We start from the raw sequence: 13,358 nt of genomic DNA on the forward strand, positions 1-13,358 counted from the left end.
GCAGCACCATTTTGTGCAGCACAGCACAGGAAGACCAACCGGGAACCAAGAAATATCCTGTAGTTTGTGCCTAATGAGCACTATTAATCCCCACAAGTTTCTTCGTTCTTATGCACTTGTGAATGAGTGCAGGGACCTTTTCCACTGGCAGGACAAATGTAGATGGAAGGACATGCCTCATTTCCAGGGCTTTATTACTAATTTATGGAGGTTTCACCCTCACTTGTCTCTCCCTGACAATGCTGAAGCCCTCTTGGGTTCACTTCTCACTGCAAAAGGGCTTTTCTGGGTAGTTTCCAAGCAGAAAACACAATGTGTTGGGCTCCCAGCTCTGCCTTCATGCTTGTTGATTGTCTTCCTCGAAATAAAGGATGAGTTTAAGGTTCCAAGAACAGTGTGATATGCAGCCCTACCAGGCATGACCCTCTCCATACCAAGTCCACACTGTCAAGCTGTTATCTATGCCCCTCGCCATGCACTCCCCATGTCTTCTCCCATTGATATGGTTGACCCCCAGGTTTCAGCTTGCAGTGCTCCCAGCTTGATGCCTCACACGTAGGGGGAGCACTGCCTCAGTTTCCCCACTGGAGTCCCTCTCTCAAACCCTAACAACTGAAGAGGGGTGATTCTTGCAGCCCTCCCCCTTCCCCCACCCCAACCACCTCCTTCTCCAGGGAGGGAAGGGGAAGGCGGTGCTGCTGCTGAATAATTGAAGAATTCGGTGCTGGAGGAGGGGGGGTGTGCACCGTGTTGTGCCTCGGAGTGCAGCTGGGAGCGCGGCGAGCATTGCACTGAGCATTGCACCGAGCACTGCGCCGAGCATTGCACTGAACGTTACCCTCAGCGTTGCACCGATCCCAGCGCATCGCCCCACACCATGGCTCTGCAGCTGCAGCTCCGCACCGTCTCCGGCCTCCGCGGCAGAGCGGATCGCATCGCCAAAGCGGCTTTCCGAGGTAAGGGGAGGGGGCAGAGGTGGAGTGCATGGGGGTCCCGGGATGGGCTGTGTCTCATGTTCCCCAATGGTTGCACTTAGGAAGGGAAGGGGTGTGAGCACTCACTGCCCTGGGGACAGGGATTTGTGCAGTGGGGAAAAGGGGGTGAATCCCACTTTGGGATGCTCCCTTGTTATGCCATCCCGTGTTCTCATCCCTATTTTCCTCCTGGATAGAGAACTGGTGTCACTGTCACTCCGGGCAGGGTGACACCAAACTTCAGAGCAGTGCTTCCTTCTCCTGTGCTGGAATGTCTTGTCTGGCAGCCTGCTGCCATCAGCTGCTGGGCAAACAGGAAGATTAGCCTCATGTATAGGGCAGAGACCACCTCTGTATGCTGCTGGGGATGCTTCATCCCCTGCTCACTCTAAGCACCCATGGGATTTGTGACCAGGACACTCAATGTCACCATCAAACCCAGTCTGAAAGGAGAAGCTCCCAGTAATCAGACTCAACAAGGCTGGATCCTGATGGCAAAATCTCACTGCTAAAAGGGGGAGCCATCCCTGGTTCTGGTGTGAAGCTGGGACAGGACCTTGTGTGGGGCTGCAATTGCTCTGTTGTAGGGCAGGGGCTGGGATGATCATTCTGGGATGATACTGAAGCTGTATGATCTTTATGGGAAGATATTTTTCCCTGAAACATTAAGGATTTTGTGTGTGTTACTAATAGTGAGGCATGAACAGGGATTTACCCATCATCTAGAGCCTGTGGCTCATCTCCCTGTGCCTCCCTCCTGGGCCAGGTGTTGCATTTGCATCACATGAGAGGAAGGAGCTCAGAGTGCAGCAGCAATACAGTCTTTTTGTCAAGAGATGATCTGCTCTTTGGTATTTAGTGCTTACTGGTGTTTAGCATCTCCATAGCTCAGCCTTTGTTTTCCCCTTGCTCCATGATCATTTGGGAACAACAAGGAACACAGTCAGGATATGGGAAGTCCATAGCTGCTGTTTTGGGTTCCATTTGTTTTGCCAAGATTGGCTGTGGAATCTCCTCCTTGGGGATCTCCAACAGGCCCTGGCTGTGGTGCTGGGCACCCTGCCTTACTTAGGTGGCTTTGCTTGGGCAAGAGGGGACCAGAGGGACCCAGCAAAGTCAACCACATCAGGGTCCTGGTGTTCTGTGACCTCAGTGCCAGGCTCAGGGGAGCATCCCAACATGGACACTTAGTTTTTGGGCTGAAGTCTTGTGGGAAGAGTCTCTTTCTTTTCTCCAGTGACTCTAGAGGGAGCACACCCCTTTAAAGCAGCCCCACAAATGAAGGGAGGTGTCCACCTGAACAGGCCCATCCCGGTGCAGGTCATTTCTGGTCCCCAGCTATCTCAGCCAGGTGTCCCTTCTCCAACCCCTGTATTGCATCTCTGAGCAAAGCCACAGTCCCTCCATAGAGCACACAGCAAAGGGTGGGTCCTGCAGAAGGCATTTGCAGAGCAGCACTGTGCTGGAGCACAGCAGTGCTCTCCTTCTGGTGCTCCTTCCAGGGGCTGCTATACCCACAGCTGGATTGCCCAGAGCTGGGGGTGCCCTACTAACTATTGCCATACACCAGAGTCTGTCTTGCTGCTAGCATAGCTTTTGTTCTGAGACTCTGTGCACTTAGACACCAGGGTTAAGGTGCTGCTTGTCCCCATAGCCAAGGACATTTGGGATCGTGTACCTGATGGCCCCATTCCTGGTCCTGCAGGTGGAGCTGGGTGGTACGAGATCCCTAAGAAACCATCACACTGATAGCAGGGAGCTGAGAATCATGATATTTCAATCTGTAGCAACATAAAAGTTGATCCCATAGGTGTAACAGGTGTCCCAGCCTCTGTGCTCCCTGATTAAGGGTCGCCTGTGCATTCCTGAGCACCAAAGACTTCCCAGCAGTGTTTTTTATTACCTAGGAGACAGCATTCCTTTCCAGAAGGAAAAAGCCTCTATTTGTTTCAGTGAGAGACTATCGGAATCTTTATAACTTTCCCTTCAGCACTGCTGTGAAGTAGATCTCAGCCACAAATACTGATCTGGGGTTACACTGTGGGTGATGCTCCATGGGGAAGCCAGTGTTAGCATCTCAAAGGACAGCACAGATGTGGGGCAGCTCCCCCCATTCACTTTGCCTCAACCAACCTGCTCCTCCTCTCCCCCTGCAGGGCTGTCCTTCTACACCCGGGTGATGGAAAACTGTGAGGACGAGGCCAGGTTTGACGAGGTAAGAGAAGCAATGTTTTCCTCCTACTCTGTCTCAACCATGTGGTTTCCTTTGCCATGACTGCTTGTCCACGCACACATCCTTATTCTCCAGAGGTATTCCCAAGGCAGCAGTAGTTCTGTGCAAGCATAATGGGATAAAGGCAGTTCTGGGGGAAGATCTCAAACTTAGGTGTGCTCCAACACCTCTCTGATGGGTGCCCAATGGGTCTCTTGGACCAAACATTCCTTGGCTGTGATGGGGGGGGGGGGGGGTGTCACTGTGGGATGGTCCTGCTGCATTTCCCATGGTGGCAGTGATCCAGGCAGCGTGATTCTGCTTTATTCCTAAACAACAACCTGTGTTGTCGGCACTGAGAAATGCTGTGCTTGCAGATCCCTTGCTTGAGGGGGAAAAAGCCCTTCACATCCCAAACCCTTGTGCTGGGTGCCTGCAGGTTTGTGGATCAGCCTCCAGCTCCCAGTGTTGGGCTTGGGAAGGGAACAAGAAGGTATTGGGTTTGAAGGAAGGAACTGCAGCCCCAGCTCTGTGCAGTTTCAAAATGCAGCCAGTCATTAGCAAGAACATAACCAGAGAAGACTGAAATAAGGTCACCCACACAAGCAGGGAATAGAAATACTGTGAAGAAGTCACATACGAAATGGAAATACATATTCAAGAGAGAACTGGAGCTTCCTTTGATTGTTTTGTGTTTCACACAGAAGTTAACCTATTCCCGGGGGTGGAAGAACAGAGGATCCTATAAGGAAAAGGAAGACTTTTAAACTGTTTATGGCTTTCTAAAGCTTTTTTGCCCTAAGAAAACAAGCCTTGACATTGGATGTGGGAGGTGTCTGCAGTATGACCACTTGGGAATGTGTGCTGGTGGAGCTGGCAGCCCTTTGTGACTGCAGTGGGGCTGCAGTGGTCAGGCACCCCTTGCCTGGATGTGATGAGATGTGGGCAGCCATTCCATAAGGCACTCAGGTGCCTAAATGTGTGCCATGCTGCTAAGCATACAGGTCCCAGCGTAGCACCCATGGCACAATGCTCCCCAGGGGATCCAATGCGATCTACATTGAAAAGGGGGCTCCACTTCTGGGCTCAGCCAAACCTGTAGGATCAGTTGTAGGTGCTGGGATGAGGTTGCTGCTGGTTGCAGCTCTGCTGCAATCAAGACATTTGAAGTGCAGCCCTGTTTCCTACTTCCCTATGAAACCTCTCATTTGGTGGTGGATGGAGTTCCATACAGCTGGCAGCCGGTCATGAGTGGTCAGCACTGGGGTCAGCCCTGTGTAATATCTTTATGGGTGATCTGGATGAGGGGACTGAATGCATCCTCAGTAAGACTGCAGTTAACACCAAGCTGGCAGAAAGCATTGATCTTCCTGGTCCTGTGATGGGGTGAGAGGTGGTGGCCCCAATTTGCACTAGGAGAGGTTCAGGTTGAACATTAGGAACAATTTCTTCTCATAAAGAGCAGTGATGAAGTGGCACAGCTGCCCAGGGAGGTGGTGGGGTCACCATCCATGGAGGTGTTCCAGAACAGCGGGGATGTGGCACTGAGGGATGTGGGCTGTGGGCATGGGGAGGGTGTTGGACTGGGTGATCTGCGAGCTCTTATCATTCTATGATAAGCTCCCACTGGGAGCTTCTACAGGGAAACACTGAGCCCATCACCTTCCCAGCCACTGCTTAACATTCAGGAGAAGCCACTACCAGGCAGAATATGGGCTGCCCCAGTGGTTTCCATTTGTTTGTATTCACTCTATTTCTTTTGCAATTATCTTTATTTGTCGCTTAATGAATTATGCAGAACCTGTGCCTCTCCAGAGCCTGGGGAAGAGAATCTCTGGCTCTTCCAGGGGCCGAATGCAGTGCTTTGGCTGTTTTGCACAGTCAGGAACAGTTGTATCCTGTCCTGTGTGCACCCTGAGTTGTTTCTTCTCCAAGGGAAAATGGGAAAGGCAGAGACTTCTGGTGATGGTACTGAGCATAGAAATCTATGACTAGCTTCTATGTGCTCTTTCTTGCCTAAATTCAGTTTCTCCTGAAGGGACCAGGACAGGCTCACTGCTATGACCAAGGAAACTGAGACCCATTGCTTCAGCCTTTGACATGAACTGCTGGATTTGTCCCTGAGCCAGGAGAGAGGAGGCAGGCAGGGCGAGCATGCAGCCAAAGCTCCCAAGGGTTGCAGGAAAGGGAGACCTGCCTTGCAGAGATGCCCTTTTGCAGCACCTTTGAAGCAGTCTCACTAAAAGCATCTGGCTTCTGCATTCTGCAAAGGCATTTCTCTGCCTCTGTATTATTTTTTTTTTCCCCTTTGTTAACAAAACAGATAAAACTGACCCGGTAAACATCACTTGCTTAGCTTTGCAAAGGGCTTTTAATAAGACTCTTAACAATAAAACCAGCAAGGAGAATTAACAGTGAGCCAGGCAGCATCCTAAAGGGACATCAGTGACTCACAGAATGCATGAATCCCAACCCTGGGATGCTTGGGGCTGGAGGCACCCCTGGGTCCCTCTGGTCACTCCCCTGCCCTACTGAGCCACCCAATGCATCCCAGCACAGGGGCTGCCCTCAGCACCTAATGCAGCACACATCATCATTAACCTCCTTGGCAGGAATGGTGCATCACTGGCTCATGTTCCACTTAGTGTGCATTGGCACCTCTGGGTCCTTCTCTCCCAGCTGGGTGATAGTGCTTGTGCAATGCTGCAGCTCCCAGCCCCACTCTGGGGATGTGACACCTGTGTGGACACCCACAAGGGCCTGAAGCAGATGGGGAAGGGGGAATAGCAGCTTGTCCTGGCAGCCAACTGTGACACACATCCACATTCATCACATCAGTGTCTGGTGGCTCGAGATCTTGTTCTCCATTTTCTGTGGCTCCCTCCAGCCTTACATCCAGCTGAAGTCTACATTAGACTTAGAGCACAGCATCCTCAGGGGACAAATGGACAAGGTTTGCTGCAGGATACCATAGAGCATGGAGTGTCAGTAAGATGGAGGGGGAGCATGACTGACACCCCAATCCACTGGGAATGGTTTTCCATGCCCTGGAGGAGATGGAGAATGGTTCCAAGATGGTGAAGAACTTTGTTCTCAGCCTGGGGACAAGTGATGTTCATAATCTTGATAGTGGATTTGGAGGAATTCTGGACAAATCTCTGAGAAGGTTGTTCTCCTTTAACTGAAGTAATCAGCTGAATTGGTGTCCAGAAACAATAGGAGGGCTGTGACCCCCTAAAGGAGAGATGTCAGCAAGTTTATTTCCCAAGGATTGCAGGCAATACTCTGCAGACTGTGTGAGTGGCTGCAGATCGGTGGCCATCCCTGCACTGCTTCTCCTCCTGGGGCTGCAGACCTCTTCATGCACACAGAGCATGGGGTACATCAAGCCACAAATAATGCCAGAAAGAAGGAACACAGCAGATTGTATCTCATCCCTGAGGTTTGCTGTTCTCCCCAGTGTGTGGCTTTGGCATTTGCTCACTGGCTGCAGTGTGAACATAACCAAATGAGCTTCATGGTGTGCAAAGCTCAGTGGGGATGCTGGGAGCCTTTCTAGGTCACTGCACTTTCCAAGTGACTTTATTTGTTGTTCTGCTGCCTAACAAACCTCTAAAACCAAGGGGGAAGCTGATGATTTGTTATTTCTGTGCTTTGTCCTGGCAGCCCTACCTGAGCTGCGAGATCTGTTCATTGATCACAGAATGAAACTTGGCTATAAAACCCAGGGGGCAAGGGACAGCCTTATTCCATCCTGCAGCCCAGTAGCAGGAAGCAGGGACTCACCCACAGGCGTACATAACAGAAGCAGGGATGCTTGTTTGTTCCAGTTCCCCCCCAAAATATAGTCTGAGGACAATCACAGAATCAGAATCAATGAGGTTAGAAAAGACCCCTAAGATCACGAAGTCCAACCCCAGCCCATCCCCACCATGACCACTGACCATGTCCCTAAATAGAATCATAGAGCTATTAAGGTTGGAAGAGACCACCAAGAGATTACCAAGCCCAACCCATGCCCTTCCCACTTTGTCCACTGACCATGTCCCTCAGAGACACATCTCCATGTTCCTTACTTCCAGGGATGGTGACCCCACCACCTCCCTGAGTAGTCAATACCAATGTTCTTTCTGAGATGAGCTTTTTCCAGTAATATCTTCCCTAATGCCCTTCTCCTGAGTGGGAAAGAGCCAGGGTTTATTTCTCCAGCAGCGTCTGTGCTGCAAACACAATTCCCAGCACTGTTACTGGGTGTAAAGTGACATCCCTATTGTGAGGCCATTTCTAGTTTTCTATTTCTGGATATATATATTTTTTTCCCATTTGCTTCCTTGACTCACTGCAGAAAACATAAAAGGGAAAAAAAAATAGCTTGGAAAATGAGTATCAGCGTATTTCTGAAGAGTCACAAATGTCTTCCTGTAAAGTTGCTTGACAAGCATTTTCCTTTTACGGCTCTGAATGCAGATAACACAGGTCCCACTGCCTCAGCACCCAGGACACCACGTCCCCATGCAGCCACACATCCATCCATCATGGCACTGAGCAGCTTGGTACAAGTTTTGCTTGTCTATGGCATGCCAAAATGGATCTGGGACTTGGGGAAGCAAAGGAAGCTCAGGCTGTTTGGTCTAGCAGAGTGATTTCTTGGCTTGGGGAGGGAAAAAAGACACATACACACACACAGAAGGGATGAGATTGAAACTAAGCATAAAAAAATAAATAATTGAATCCCAAATATACATACATTTGACACCAGGACACATGCTTAGCAAGATCCCCTATAAGACATTCCTGTTTGTCTTCTGGTAGCAAGAAGGGTTGGTTAAGATCTTGCCACAGTCCCTTCAGCTCTATCCTCGCCACCTCCAAAACCACCCTGACATCTCCCTTCTGTCCTTTTTCCACAGACCTTTCGCTGGCCAGTTGCAAGCAACATCGATGGGAATGAGATCTTGGAGATCCAGGTCTTCAACTACAGCAAAGTCTTCACCAATAGGTGAGAGCAGTTCCGTCCTTTCCTCCCACCATCCCCAGGTTTGTTCTTGGTTGAGCTGGATCCACATCTCTGTTCAGTTTGGGGGCCAGAGTAGGAGGAAAATGCTGGTGGTGTCTCCTGGGTTGGGCAGGTAGTGTGTAGGGCATGCTTTATATACTATATATACTATATATAGCTAAACATACACAAGTGAAAAATGAAGAAAGAAGACCAGCAAGCCAAGAAAATAAGGTTACCTACCTTTGTCTTGATTTAAGTAGGAGCCTGAGTAGCAGGGGGAGAGCTGCAAACACTCCACTGTCAATGTTTCATTGACTTGGAAGAGGAAGGCAAGGAGATGGCTTGCATAGAGTAAAGCCACACATGGAAGCCCAGGGCTTGGGGGATGATTCCAGCTCTGCTGCACTTTTTATGTTGTAGTAGTGGTTTCTCTTTGGGCAGAAACTCCTTTGATGCTTTCCTCAATGTTCTTCTCCCCTGCTGTGACCATGCAGACATCTTTCTCTGGGTAATGCAAATGCAACATATTGCAAAGTGTTTACTCTAGCCTAGAGACAGGTGGAAATCTCCAGCTACCCAACACAAATATCCTGTAAGTGAAACCAAGTGACCTCTTTGTTTTGCTGAGCTGAATATACAAGCAGGTTGGGTACATCAGCCAGCCAAGAGCCACTTTCATTCCTAGGATGACCTTCTACTTTATCATTCTCATCTCTTTGGTTATGTTCCTCAGTTTGCTTTCGACTCATTTGGGTGTGGGGCTGCACGTGCCTGATCAACCCTACCTTCAAGCAACAATTGTTGGTACAGGCTGCAGCCATGTCCTGTGGTGCTGGATGGGCTTGAAGTGCCCAGGCTGAATTCTTCATCTCTTTATCTTCCACTAAGACCTCAGCAAGCTCAAATGATTCTTGCTGCCATCAATGATGACTTAAAACAGGTGCCCTATTTTTAGAATTTCCCCATCAATCTTCCCTCGTTAGTGTTCAGCATTAATAGCAGGCATGGTTAAAATGATAACGCTATAAAAACCTATTCCTTGCACACAGCTACCCAACAAATAGGCTCAAAAGAAGCAAACCAAGCCCATTCTGAAGGCTCTGTCCCCTCATGAATCTACCTGGAATGCCATTGATTGTGCTCCAATGTTCAACTGCTTTTCATTGAACACTCCACGAGCACTGCTATGATTTTCCTAGTACTGCTGCCAGGTTAGCCCAGCTCTCTTCATTCACCCCATATGAACACTTTGTTGTGCTGGGATTTCTCTATTATTCCAACCTCATTAAAAAATGCTACCAATGAATCACAGGCTGCCAGTTGGTTTGTGATGATTACCCACAAACTCTCCCTGGCTTGGAACAACGCATAAAAATATTTATCCAGTGTGTTTTCCTGCTTTCCATCGTTACAGGTTGGAACTGCTGCTCCTGTTTCTGGAGTGCATTTGCCTTCAAAAGCAGAGTTCCTCCTCCCCAGCAGCTCTGGGGCCAGGCACCGGCTGGAAGATGCTCCTGTCCTGTTGAGGACCCAGAGCAGGACACAGGACATTGTGCCATCAGCCCTAATGGCACAGGGCTGATGTCAGAGAGATGTAGGTCATTACCAGATCTCTGCTGAAGCTTTCCAGTGCTTTTTAATTACCTGTTCCATCTCTCTCTGCTAAACTAAAAAGCACTTCAGGTTAGGAACTGTTTCCTCACGCTGGCATTTACAAACAGAGATAAGATGATCCCAAAAGCATTCCTGTAGCAATGAGGTGCATGAGGAGCAATTGGTCCCTGCAGCCCAGTCCAGAAGAGGAGTGCTATGCTGGTACCAGAGGTAGAAAGGGAGATTCATCACAGGGACTTTTTGCAGCTGTTTTCAATAATTAGTTCAGCATGCTGAATAATGAATACTTTATTATTATTATTATTTTCCATAAAACATTGAGCTGTTGGAGAGGGTCTGCAGGAGGCGACAAGGATGCTCAGAGGGCTGGGGCACCTCTCCTATGGGGACAGGCTGGGAAATAGGGACCTTAAACCTGAAGAAAAGAAGGCTCTGGGGAGACCTTACTGCTGCCTTCCAGTATCTAAAGGGCTCTGGCATAGGTTGCCCAAGAGCTATGGGTGCCTCATCCCTGGCAGTGCTGTAGGCTGCCATCAAGACATTGCAAATTTAAAATGAGGACTCAAAAAATGGCTATTGTTGGCCAAACGACCCATTATTACGGGTAACTATGAGGGTGAACTTGTTCTCCAGAACACTACCAAACCAATGTGAATCCTCAGCCGTCAACTAATGACTGTAATGAAATACTGTATTGTGGGCTCGTGCAAATGACTGTTAAGGGTCCCTTCCAACTCAAATGATTCTAAATGGGAACAACTGCCCAAGTTTGTTTTCCCTTGAAAACAGTGGCAGATCGAATCCCAAAAGGAGCTTCATCTCCTCTTTGCAGTACAGGAATCTATGGGAATGAGGGCTCAGCTCGAAGCCCAAGTATGTGTCCAGTGCCCTTTGAGAATCCAGTCTCAGGAAGGACACGTCTCCTGTAGATCCAAAGCTGTAGCTTCCAGTTTGCACTTGTCTCAGGAGCCCTTAAGAGCCACACGACATGATGAGTAGGTAATGAAGTGGAATACCCATCACATCTTGCCCTTGGATCACATTGTTTGGGTTCAGAAAATTAAGGCCTCAGTTTACGAGGCACCGCCATAACTGCAGCATAGCATTTCATAGAAATGAGTTGGAGGAGCAAGAGGACAGACAGACAGAAGCCTTGGAGAAAAGGGAGTGGAATGGGGAGAAGCATCGCCCTGACTCCAGGGTTTGGAAAGGTGAGCCACGGTGAATAATTAACATGCAACTGATTAGCACTATTTATCAAAGCCCCAGATAAAGGCATGACACCTGATGCAGATCCACTGTGAATAATGGAGGGGATCTGGTGCCGAGTCGTGACTGTGTGGCTCATTGCCTTGCTTTTGTCTGCTGCCTCAGTGGCCATCACCATGAAGCTAATTAGATGGTAAGATAATCCTCTCCTGGCCCTGGTGCCCATGGAGGAGCTGTGGGGTGCTGGTCCCTGCAAGCTGTTCCCCAGGGCAGCTGTCTGAGTGCCCAAAGGAGGGAATAGAGCATAGAGGTTGAGAGTTAGATCACAAGGACACCTTAAATGAGTCATGCTGCCCATCACTCCATCACAAAAACATATCTCCAGGCATGGCTGGCAGCCGTTTCTTCAGGAAAAGTATGTAAAGAACCTACTGGTTTCTGTGGTGGCCCGAGGACATTTCCCTTGGGTGCTTCTTCTCTGTCTCTAAGCTGTCCCCTTCTCTTCTTCAGCCAACACTACCCAACATTCAATGGGAGCCATCTTCTCAAGGGCCAACTAGGCTGAGCAGAAGTATGGTGCTCCATGTCAAGCCTTGCTATGCAAACTGGGTCAGTGCACCTCTACAGCCACCACAGTGAATGGAACAGTTAATCACAGACCTACAAGTTTCCACTTTCTGCCTCAAGACCATGGCCAGGCTTGGAAAGTCTCCCAGCCAAGACCAACCAAACTGCTTTGGGGATGCCCTGTCCTGGTGAAGGTGGATAACAGGCAGTGCCACATTCTGATGGAGGTTATATTACTAGTGCCCTTAGGCAACCTGAAATGCTGGACAAAAGGGAAGGACCAATAATGATGAGTTTTACCTGAGATATTTCATCTGATGCCATGTATCCCATTCTGGAAAACATGTGGTAAAGCCAAAAACGTGCTACGTGGCCTGATGACCTGATTAGAAGTACTGAGTTCACACAGGGGCCTGCCTATCTCTGTCTTCTCCCTTCGGGTCCCCTGGGTAGACCTGAAAAAAATACCTCTGAAATGGGTGAAAACTCACAGCGTGTGGTCCTATAGCAAAGGGCCCTAGGAGATGGAAGCACAGGAGAAGAGTGTGTGACATGGGGCCACACATTCTCCCCATCCCTAGAATGAGGACGCTCCTTAAGGATGAAGAAAGACGCACAACACCAAATATCTTTTGCTCTGAGGAGGTTCGCTTTCCTCCCTGCTGGGCATATGTCACCATTTTCCTCTCCAGGGTGAGAAGCAGTAACTGGATCTGACCAAGGGCGGGCAGCCACCTTACAGAGCTGCCTGCTGCCTGTTGGGTGATGCTGGGGTGGGTGCACAGATAACATCCCTGAGAGAAAACCGATCCACAGAGAGCAGTCGGGAGCTGGCTCCCCTTACCTGATGGGGAGACAAAGAGGCTAATAGCAAGGGCTTTCAGTACAGCACTGCGCTTAGCAGGACAAAAATAGAGCTTTGTTTTCTTTCTTTTATGCTCTAGCTTCTCCAGTAATCCAGACAACTGCAGAATTCACTTTCAGGCCAGCACTTGAAGGGCTGGGGAGGTGGGCATTGCTGGAGCTGGGTTTGCAAAGCAATGGGAGCCACAGTTGCTCTGCTGGGACCTTCCTGCTGCTGAACATAGAGGAGGTAGAGCTTGGAGCATCATCAGTGGGGCAGGGGGTTCACTGCTCGCAAGACTTTTCCCTCTCAGTGTGGGATGCCCTGGGTGAGCAGTGCCCCCAGTGCATGCATGGAGATGTTATTATGGTACAGAGAATTGTGAAAAGGGAGCAAAGTACCCCTCCTCAGAAGGAACTGAGTATGCTTTTAACCCAGACAGAAGGTTTGCATAACATCACAGCACATTGGCCCCTTGCTTGGTTTGATTTTGCCCCAGTCCAAAACAGCTTATTTGAGTTCCTTTCAAATTTACATACTTGATTAAGGTCCCCAGACCTTGTTACTTGTTGTCCAGATGGGTCAGTCTCTTGGAGTGAATCTTATGCCAGGCTTAGTAACTGGGAACAACCCAGTAACCTTGACTGTTCCAGCACCATTAAGACATTTTCCCATTTCAATCTCTGAAGGCCGCTTTCCAGTGCAGTTACAGGCAGCTCCTGCGTCAAGCCATCGGTTGCAGGAGCCCTCTGCTCTTGTGTTACTAACTGTGTTGTAAGATGAAGCTGTGCATGTCCCCGCTCATTGCAGGGGAGTTGGACTAGATGACCTTCAGAGGTCCCTTCCAACTCTAAGGATTCTACGATACAACAGGCATAGGCTCAACAAAGTGGGTCTTCAGACACAGTGGACCATGGATGATCCCTCGAAATCTTGTGG

General features: G+C 49.3%; 1 protein-coding gene across 6 annotated transcripts in view; it reads left to right on the forward strand.

Annotated features, from left to right (window-relative positions):
• The first annotated feature begins 694 nt into the window (after window positions 1-694).
• Window positions 695-13,358, forward strand: part of OTOF (otoferlin) — a 59,329-nt gene continuing 46,665 nt past the window's right edge. For 3 of the 6 annotated variants that reach the window (XM_032443685.1, XM_032443686.1, XM_032443687.1), the window contains exons 1-3: window positions 695-956; window positions 3,131-3,189; window positions 8,097-8,185. In XM_032443685.1, the coding sequence (XP_032299576.1) occupies window positions 878-956; window positions 3,131-3,189; window positions 8,097-8,185 (227 nt within the window). In that variant the 5' untranslated portion in view covers window positions 695-877. The remainder of the gene's footprint in view (window positions 957-3,130; window positions 3,190-8,096; window positions 8,186-13,358) is intronic. The other 3 variants (XM_015859849.2, XM_015859850.2, XM_015859851.2) reach the window with 1 other exon arrangement.

Source organism: Coturnix japonica, chromosome 3 (genome assembly GCF_001577835.2).
Source record: "Coturnix japonica isolate 7356 chromosome 3, Coturnix japonica 2.1, whole genome shotgun sequence".
Classification (NCBI taxonomy): Eukaryota; Metazoa; Chordata; class Aves; order Galliformes; family Phasianidae; genus Coturnix; species Coturnix japonica.